We start from the raw sequence: 10395 nt of genomic DNA, 5'->3' as shown, positions 1-10395 counted from the left end.
TGACATATTATTCTCTATCTTCGATATTACAATAACAAATGGGTTGACCTACCTGATGTTTGACAATATCATTTCAATTTTTTTATGATTCCTTTTTTCTTCAAAAGTTTAGGTATTGTTTTCATGTTATAACTATCTTTGAACTTTCAATATTCTGTAATTTCTACTAAAGTGATCGTCCTAAGTGCCAAATAGGTGGACTCTTAAAAAATTTAGAATCCTATCTATATTAGAATATTATCTGTATCATAACTGCCTTCGATGATGATGACAGTGATTTATAAATCATTTTTTCAGAGAACGATTTATTAATTATATTTTGTGAAAACGTTTTATATACTATAAAAAAGTTTTCCAGCATATTAATATATTAATAAGTAAATTATCTTGCAGGAGAGCAAATTATTAATCGCTTCCTAGGAAGATAATTTATATAGAAAAAATAGTATTCGAGCGTTTAGTGTATTAATAAATCACCTCACAACTGTACGTGACACTGAACTGATAAAAATTTTGTAATAGTTATGGAAATAGTTTAAACAATAGATTATACTTTGGGAAATACTTTTCCACTGGATGGAAATGTTCACTTTACGGTGAATCGCCGTCTCGCCGTCAAGACTCGAGATCTCTCAGCATGACAAAGTGAGGGGATTAGAGTACATCCGAATCCGACCCATTTACAGCCCTACCCGGGACACTTCCGCTTTTTTGCTTTTGCTGCAACTCACTGCGAGGGTGAGAGAGCGAGAAAAAGAGGGATGGTGTTAAAGAAGGCAATGATGGGGGAGTGCCCGAAGAAGGTAGCGAGCCTTATCGACCTGGCCAACCTGCCCTCCACTCTGCGGGAATTCGCAGGCCAATCCCAGATGTCTCACCTCGGCTTCTTCATCCGCGTCTGGTCCTACATCAAGGATCACAATCTCCAGGTACCGCCCCCCCTAATTCCTCAAACACAACTTCTTGCTTGCTTGTTGTTGTTGTTGTTGTTGTTGTTGCTGTTCTTGTTCTTTCCTTTCCTTTCCAATGGTTTTGTAATATGCATAAAACGATAGAAGAGTAGGGTATAGGGTTTTGCTTTCTTTCTCATTATTTTTTGTTGCTGTTATATGTACAGACTACCTCAAACGTCGAAAGTTGTGTATAGATGTCTTTTATTATAGATTATGCAAAAGGGGGCATGCATGCAATATTTAATTTTTTTTAGACAGAGATATAACTGATTTGGACTTGAATCATTTGGAGATGGGCTTCGTAAATTGTATGCTCCGAGATGGAGAGAGAGAGAGATGATCTTTGATGTTTTTTTAGATCCTGAGGCATAATCGATAGGAATAAAATTGTGAAATAGTTTTCCGAAGATTTGATGTGAACTTGGTGCCATAAAGAGAGTTCAATTACAAACATTTTGTTTCCTTTTGTTAAAAAGTGATCATGCCTTCATGTCAGCCTCCTGTTATTAAGGAAATCAAAGAAGGGCTGTTGTTTCTTGCAAAAAGTCAATAGCTATAGGTTTTTTACAGTCAACCATTATGAAATGATCCAGTTCCACAAAATTCCACAGAATAATATAGCATTCCTACATTAGCTTTAACATTACAGATCTGACACAGCAAATACAGAGTTAAGTTTCCTCATCAAAATAGATCAGATCTTGCAAACTATTGGCTGGGAGAAGTTGTTCTGTCCTTATTTATTGCCCTGTGATGATGCCCAAGACGAAAATAAGGTTTTATTGTTATAGACCAATGACTTTCAATTGGTGCTCCTATTTTTTATTTTATTTTATTTTTGTAAAGGCAATCTTGTTCTCTCTTACTGTTTTAAAAAAGATCTCATCTATAAATTTTAAAGAACACTATCAAGTCTTTCCTTAAATTGCTTCTTTGTTTCTTCCTTCCATACATTTCCACATTTGAAGAACATTCTCACATTGAAGAATCTAATGCTGGCATTTATCTTATATATTGCAGTATAAGCACTTTATCATAACCAGCCATTGTCTTTTTAGTAAGTTATCGCTAGTCAATATTTTCTTATGATATACTACTACTAACAAAAGAATAGCATGAATGTTCAGAGGGTACTCAATTTCCAAATAGTAGGGTAGAAAATTGAATACTTCCGAAGGATTTTAAAAAAAATTGTACTGAGACCTTATTGAAAAAACATCCCTTTATCAATTTTCTATTTCACCATATCTTTCTCCAATTAGTGATCAATTTACTTGATCTTAACACAGGTAGAAACTCTTTTGCTTCTTTACCTAGAAGCCCATTAATAGCCTTTCTTTCCCTCTTCCAACAATGTTGTGAAAGTCAATGCTGGTATGCTGGTGCATATGTTGGCACATATGCAATTTATCAATAAAAGTCAATGTTTTGAAAAGCGCCATGGCATGTGGACGGTCATCCCTAAGGTTCCCAGTATCGCGATCGGGATCGGGATCGGGATCGGTATCGGTCGTCCGGAAAAACGATACGTATCGGCCATATCAGCAATTTGTATCAGATCAGACTATTTTTTAATTACATAAAATTCTAAAAATTATTTAAAAATGCAGAAAAAATTACAAAAAATGACAGAAAAATAAGAAAACAAAAATTACTCACATATAAAGTCTAAAAACTTAAAAAAATGTATTAACTTACTCAAAATTTAAAATTTTGATGAATACCGAGTTGGCTCTCGTAAATTTCTATGTTCTTCATCTTCATAATCACTATAAGTTTATAAATAATGATGCCTAAGAGTTGATGCTCTAAAAAGTGATTCCATCATACTAGTCATATTATATGAATCTTGTTGTGTGAGTTGCGTCTGAGGAGGATAATAAACAACATTTGGATCTTGTGTCTGAGAACACCAAGGATAAACATCATTTCATATTCTTAATTTTTATAGACCACTCCTGTGATGTAAGCATCTGCATAATATCATATTTGTAGCATATGGTGCTCTCCAAGGCTAAAAAATGAGTGTCAAATCTCATTACCATCAGTCATCTACCTAAGTAAATTAAGAATCTAACCATAGTTATATATAAAATTTGTCAACCTCTGACCTTCATGTATGACTATGTCAATTTTAGGCTCTTTTGCAATATCTTCTAACATTAGATCAATAGAATGTGCAGCATATGACGTCCAATATAAATAAGGTCTTTTTATCATAAGTAAATTTCAGGAAGCTTTATAATTAGCCCTATTATCAGTAACTATTTGGAGTACTCTTTTTTCACCGATTTCTCATACCACCTCATCTATCAATTGACAAATATAATCTACATTTTTGAAAAGAGCAATAGCATCTACAGACTTTAGAAATATTGTCCTCATGTCTGAGTACACTAAAAATTAATTGTATTTCTTATGTTTTGTATACTTTACTTATCACACATCAGTGTACAACCAAATTTATTGCAATACCGTTTAAATTTTTTAATATAAGTATGAAATTCATCTATCTCTAAGTCAAGATATTTAGTAGCAATATTATTTAAATTAGGAAGTGGAATACCAAGTCTTACTGATTGTATAGCATCCATCATAGTGTGATAATAAAGACTATCAGCTATACTAAAATAAATATAGTTGTAGAAAAGAAAAATTTAAAGATAACTCTACCAATGTGTTTATTTGCATTTTTAATTCTTTCAAGAGCTGTCTTTATTAAAATTTGTGTATGACCTTTGTTATTTTTAAGATATGTATCCATTGGTATAATATTTTTAAACTCTATAGTAACACTAGAAGTTTTATTGGGTAGAACTACTGCCCCATATTCTCTTTCCCTTTATATTAATTAATCTAGATTTCTGAAAGTTACCATCAGTGCTTATTCTCATCTCTTCTTCTTCTCTATGCACATTTCTGCTTTCTTTCATTGCCCTCCTCATCTGTCTATTCTCCTCATCCTCCCCACTCTGCTCACTCCTATCATCATCAATGTGTATAGGGTTATGCATCAATTCTTCATGAACCATTGACTCTCTCTGTTGTGTAGATTATTTATCCTTTTTTTAGCCAATTAGATGAGCCAACATCTGTTTTCTAACTTTTAAAGACACTTGAGTGTAAGCTGTTACATTTCCCTGCCTTTTAGCTAAATATTCTTTCAAACGGTTGACATCACTACTCATTTCCTTTTCACATTAGTTGCATTTAATACATCTTTTATTTTACCCAATAGTGCTACAATATTACCACCCAATATCGGTATCATATGACTTCTTTTTTGGAGCCATTGATATTTTAACTTTGTAATTAAAAAATGTTAACAAAAATTAAAATAAAATATAAAATAATTCAAAATTTATGAAAATAAAACCCTCTCAATTTTTTTTTTCTATTTTTTCTTTGCTTCTTTCCAGTTTCCAGTTTTCAGTTTCCACTCCTCTTAGCCTCTCAAGTTCTCAGCAACAGCTGTTGTTGGTGCTGCTGCTTCACCACAGTAGCACTTGGTGCCGCTACGCAGTAGTAACATCTGTTGCTTCAGTTCTTTACTACAGTAGTAGGTGCACAATAAAAAAATTTGAGAAAGAAAGGAATTGGAAACTGAAAAAATAATCACCCGAGGTTGCCTGAGGTCGAGGTCGTCGGATCTTCGTTGGAGAACGTTGTCGGAGGTCGAGGTCACTGGAGATCTACTCAGTTGTTGGTGAGAAAGAGACCACTGAGAAAGAGACAAAGAAAGAAAAGACGAAAAGAGAGAGAGAGAGAGAGAGAGAGAGAGAGAGAGAGAGAGAGAGAGAAGGGAGAAAGAGAGGCAGGTGGGTGGGGGGACATTAATTATTAATGTCCCTTGGATCGGATCTAGGTTGAATCCGACCCGTTCCCACCCGTTTCGGTCGGGATCGGCGGAAACTGGGAACCTTGATCATCCCACCACATAGCGCATAATAGCATTGTTATGCAGTCTAGCAATTTAATATATGCTACTAATCTAATCAACATGTTTCTTAGTAAATGTAAATACCACAAACATAAATATCACACTAATTTAAATGAAATAATCAAATTATAATTTCACAAACTAATTCACATTTATACACAGTAAAATAGTAAATCACAAATAAAATAATCAAATCATAAAGAGGAGAAGGTGGTGTAGATAAGGGTGATTTAGTCTGCTAGAGAGAGGGAGAGAATGAGAGGAGGTGACAGTGTGTGAGGGAAAAAAAAGGTGGTTGGTGGTAGTGTGTGGAGGGGATATGTAGAGGCGAGGGAGAAATGGTGGTAATGATTGGTGGTCATTGATGTACTAATGTGTCGTGGGAGCATTTTGTGACGTCCCCACCTCCATTGGGACTTCTGATTTCAAAATTACCTAGTAGATACCTTAGATGGTTTGTAGTGAAAAGTGAAACTTGCCATGCCTTTTCATGTTCGGTTGGAGATCAGTATATTGCCATTGTCATGTTTGCAGGCTCAAAAATCTCAAACCTATATCTCAAATGGTACTTAATATACATGATATGTAATCATATATGCTATTTTGCCCTTTTGAAGCTAGTGAAATGCTGACAAAGACCTGCTTTCTCTTTCAAAGTAAAACTTTTACATAGTATTATGAGTAGTTCCTTTGTAGATATATGAATCATGTTTAGTATGGTCCTATAATATTTTGAGTAGCTTCTATGAGTTACAAGCCTTTACTTTGTGATGAATTGTAGAACTTTTAAAGAAGAGATGCATGAGTATGTTGTAATCATGGTTCTCAAATTTGGCCGATCTCAATTCTGACCCATATCAACTAGATGGGCCAAAACTCCGCTGAAACTAATTTTTTATCTAACCTAGGAGACATAGTAATTGATGCCACCAGCTGTCTTTTTTTAGCCCTTGTGAACTCGAGTGAATATTTTTTTTCTCATTTCTCTTCTCTTTCTTTCTCACCCACTTTTTAAGTCACATTTTTCTTACTGTTGTATTATTCTATAATGGTAATTTACTAGTGCATATAAATTTTGGTCGAAATCCATCATGGTTTTGAGTGATATCTTTTTAAGGTTTTACACCTCATATTTATTTTCTTATTTTTCTATGAGTTAAGTTTTTAGATTTTTTTTGGTATTTTTAAATAGTATTTAAAATTTTACATAATTAAAGATATTCCGATCAGATATGGGCGGCCAATGTGACCAATACAGTTGATACATGCCATTTCTTCTAGAGATTGATCATGATCCCGATTCCGTTGCCGAGTTTTAGAACCTTGCTTATAATTGCCGTTTTTTATCTTTAAAGAAGAAAATATAATGAAGGGAGCTTTGACATCATACTTCTTGAGAAATCAGGAACAAATATGTTTTGTTTCTTCTTCTAGTTTTTCCAAATATAGCAAAAACATTGTAGCAAAAACTGTTCTTCAGTTTTAGATATTCTTTGAGGGAGGAAACATAGATGGTGAAGTAAGGAATAAAAACAAAGAAAAGGAAGGTCAATCACTATCTTGACCTTGCATAGTTGCAGTTTTCTTATTTTTTAAATAGCAGTTACAGATTAGAAAGCAACAAGAGATGATCTTTCTTACTAGCCAACAACAGATGCAACAAAACCTGTTGAGAAATTAAAATGCTACCTAAAGGAAGAACTGAAATTGTTGGGATTCTCTGAATTGAGGGGCTCTTCAATTGGTTTAATCTGCCAAAGCCACTTCCACTGCATCAATATCTAAGTCTTTCTCCATTAAATATTGTGTCTCATAGACAACATAATTCAAAGATTACAAGGATCCACTAAAAGCTTCAATGAATTTTGCTATTATCTATTTACTTGATGGTGACCCTCTAAATTTTCATGCAAAGTTTCTCGCATGTAACAGAGGATTATTTTGTGGAACTTGTGAGCTCACTAAGTTGCAGTCAGTGTTTTGGTGGAATTTTTCATTCTACAAAGCAAATGAGTGGTCCTTCTAATTTCCTGTAAATATGGAGAATAATCTGATCAAAGTGAGAGATTTATGTTTTTGAGAAAGGGAGCTAGCTATATTTCATATTTAAAGTGCTTATAAGAGGAAAAACAAGATAAAGTTGAGCTCCAGAAAAATAAACCTGTGTGATGATTTTATTATTCATATTTGCATTTTATATTGTTTCCTTATTGAAGAATGGGTGCAACAATGTTTACTTGTCACACAGAAGAATTAGATTGTGCTCTTCATACTTTTGTAAGTTGGGATTCTCACATATTGTATGATTCTCCTGGGTTATCAAAGTAAATTTCTCATATCTTATTTTTCCTATGCTGCAAGTTTATTGATTATGCTTATTGCTAAACTTATTGTTGCATGAGTGAATTTTCCGACATTAGCATTTCCCTTGTATCTGTTTATAAGCATCCTGCCTTTTGTACTGTGCGGCATCTATTAGACTTACTAGAAGTTATACAAATTTGGATAGTGAATGCTTTTGTATTTGCAGGATCCAAATAATAGGAACGTAGTCAATTGTGATAACAAGTTGAAGAGTATATTGCTAGGCAAGCCTCAGGTTGAACTTGCAGAACTCCCAATGCTGATCAAGCTCCATTTCCCCAAAGCCTCGAAATAGTTGGGTATCTAATATTTCATAAATATAAAGTGGATTTCGGTAGACTTCCCTTCGAGCCAGTAATTAAACTAGAAGTTTTACAGGTATACTATTTAGATCCTACGATGAGATGCCGACGCACCTAGTAGTTAAAGGGAAAAGTTTTGGCCATGACACTCCTGGTTTTTTCTTTCATACAAGTTTTGTTCAATATCATTTAAACCTGCTCAACTGAAAGCACTATGCTGTTGACCATATTTTTGTCTATTGGTGGTCCTAGGTACTTTAAGAGCCAAGTTATATTACCATCTCTCATGGTATCAAGACAGGACTTCTTGAAAGGATTCTTTTGCATTTTCGCTTTTGTTGTTACGTGATCGAAAAAATGTTGATTTATGTCCTGCATGAAGGTCAACTGAGACAGGGTGACAAGCCTTGAGGCTTAATGGTGTGTGAAGTTTTAAGGTTTGTTTTTTCATGTATACCCTTTAAAATTGCTTATTTATATGTATACCCTCTAAAGTTGACATTTATATATATTAGTTTTTGTATAGACGTTCTTTAATATCTTTCTTTTACTTTTTGATCCATTTAACAGTAAGGAGACAAAATTATCCTTATTCTCTCTTTCCATGCATTACTCTTAGTTAAGGGTATCTTTATCTTTTCATCTATTAAATGGTTTAGATATTGTAAAAAGTAACTAGAAGGGTATCAATGCAAAAATAACACGTTTTGAAGGGTATGTATGTAATTACATATATATTTGGTACTTAATAGCATTCCAGTTAAACGGATGTTAACGCTCGTACAACATGCAACTGCTTAACCATTTGAGTGCCTCTTTTTAATCATTTGAGCATTATCCCAGTTACATGCAATTACTAAATTTAAAAGGTATACATGCAAACAAAGAGGATTTGAGGGCTGTAAATGCAAACAAGCCCTAGTTCTAAAACACTAAATTTATGATAATAAAATATTATTGATTAGGTAACAAGGAACTCTTGAGGGAAATACATTAAAAAAGACCAAAGTTTTAAAACACTATAGTTATGATAATAATATATATTTAGAATTGGTAAAAGCTACGTAGTGTGTGGTAATCTTTAAGGCCTCATTTATTTTAGGAATAAGATTAATTTTAGAATAGGTGTTTCTCTTTGTTATTTTTATAATAAGGTATTTATTTTAGGAATAATTATTCTTATCTTTATTTATATTCTGAAATAAGGGTGTAATAATTATTTTTGATGTGATATAAAGTAAAGAAAAAGATAAAAAAATTATGTTTTATTTTTTATTAAATTATCATTAATATTTTTTGATTTGATATAAAACAGATTAATAGGGATAGATATCAAGAATAAATTAATAATTAGGATAGTATGTGGTATAAGATGTAATTTTTGATGAAAAATATTTGTATTCTAGAATGAAGTGAATGGAGGCTAATGTAATTATAAGGCATGGTAATAATCACATATTATCTCGTTTTTGTTCTATGTTATTTCTAGTGCAACACTTGGTTTTTTAAGCCTATCCAATTTGACCCCCTGTAGGTCAATAATTAAAAAGAATCCTTGGGTCATATATAACTTGTTAGCTCTATATTTGAGGAGGATGATGTACGCCGAGATTGGCAGGACTTTCAGTACTAACAGGAGAAGGCTGATAAACTAGTGAGGTAAATAGAAAGAGAAGGGACATAAATGAAGCAGGTATAGAGCTGACCTATAGAGAGTACACTGAGTGAGGAGGACGACTCTAGGAGGAATGATACGATCTCCCCTTTTGGCCAAGGCTCAATCTATTCTGATTTTCAGATTTAGACAGGATCTGATACGAAACCTTAAAAACAAATCCCGAAGGATGTCGTCGTCGGATCGACGTGAGATTTTGATAAGTTGTAGCCCCGGAAAAGAGCTTTCCAACAAATCAAGTTCGTCCGATTAGTGGACGAATGTTAAGGAGTCCGTCTTAGAATCCGTGGATGGAAGCACGAGATTCTTGATGTTGGTGAAGGTTGGTAGTTCGGCGTTAATAGGGTGGCATCGGTGAGTACGTGGAAATGGAAGGGTTATGGATAATGGAAGGGTTAGGGCAAAGTGATAGATAGATCGGAAGAAGGGGGAGGAGTGGGCCGCCCCTGAGGGACTAGGGTGATAGGCCAATCGAGGGAGGCTAGACGCGGCGACGCCGGAGAATGAGAGAACAGGAGAGAAGAAGACGAAGGAGACAAGGCGAAACTCAATTTATTCAATAATGATTCAATAGTTGCCATCCACACCTTTAGAAGCTAACCAAACAATTCAAAATTGACAATTATTAACCCTAAAATAGTAGATTTTCGTCGACCGCGTTCGAACGCGCCCAATCGCGTTCGAACGCACATTTTGCGTTCTCTGTATGTGTGAATTGATGCAAGCGTTCGTAGGGCGCGTCGAATGCACATTTCGCACTCTCTGTAGGTGCGAACTTGATGTCTGCGTTCATAAGCGCGTTTGAACGCACTCCACCCGTGTTCAAACGTGACATACTAAAAACTTATTTTTTTATGAATTAAACACTAAAACAAGAAATAAAGACACTCCTAAAGTGTATCCATGCTCGAGACGACATCGGTGAAACCTGAATCGTATCAAGGAAGCAGGTATAGGGCTGACCTATAAAGAGTACACCTGAGTGAAAGGAGGACGACTATAGGAGGAAGCAACTAGGGCACTCAACAGTAGACTCCTTAGGAGAGTATGAAGCAAGCAAACGCTGAAGTGGAAGTTGAGGATGAGATAAGAAGTGGGGTTCAAGAAAGCCGACATTGTGGGACTCATGAGGGTAATAAGAGGGGTATCTTCTAGAAAAAT

At 34.5% G+C, this 10395-nt stretch overlaps 1 protein-coding gene across 2 annotated transcripts; it reads left to right on the top strand.

The window, feature by feature from the left end:
- Window positions 1-674: 674 nt before the first annotated feature.
- On the top strand, window positions 675-8082 carry LOC140794433 (upstream activation factor subunit spp27). 2 transcript variants are annotated; one of them, XM_073146459.1, is made up of 3 exons: window positions 675-929; window positions 7424-7556; window positions 7636-8082. In XM_073146459.1, the coding sequence occupies exons 1-2, from the start codon at window positions 762-764 to the stop codon at window positions 7550-7552; spliced, it is 297 nt and encodes a 98-aa protein (XP_073002560.1). In that variant the 5' UTR covers window positions 675-761; the 3' UTR covers window positions 7553-7556; window positions 7636-8082. The 2 variants fall into 2 exon arrangements, with proteins under 2 accessions (XP_073002560.1, XP_073002559.1); XM_073146458.1 differs by having other exon boundaries at window positions 678-929; window positions 7424-7551.
- Window positions 8083-10395: the final 2313 nt, after the last annotated feature.

This window comes from Typha latifolia, chromosome 8 (genome assembly GCF_019914945.1).
Source record: "Typha latifolia isolate L0001 chromosome 8, TyphaL0001v2, whole genome shotgun sequence".
Classification (NCBI taxonomy): Eukaryota; Viridiplantae; Streptophyta; class Magnoliopsida; order Poales; family Typhaceae; genus Typha; species Typha latifolia.
Note: the sequence above shows the minus strand (reverse complement) of the source record. Positions and strands in the feature narration are given on the sequence as shown.

Coding starts and splice junctions, on each gene's coding strand:
- LOC140794433 (XM_073146459.1), top strand. CDS start 762: ATGGTGTTAAAGAAGGCAATGATGGGGGAGTGCCCGAAGAAGGTAGCG. Junction 930..7,423: donor TCAAGGATCACAATCTCCAG/GTACCGCCCCCC, acceptor TTGTATTTGCAG/GATCCAAATAATAGGAACGT.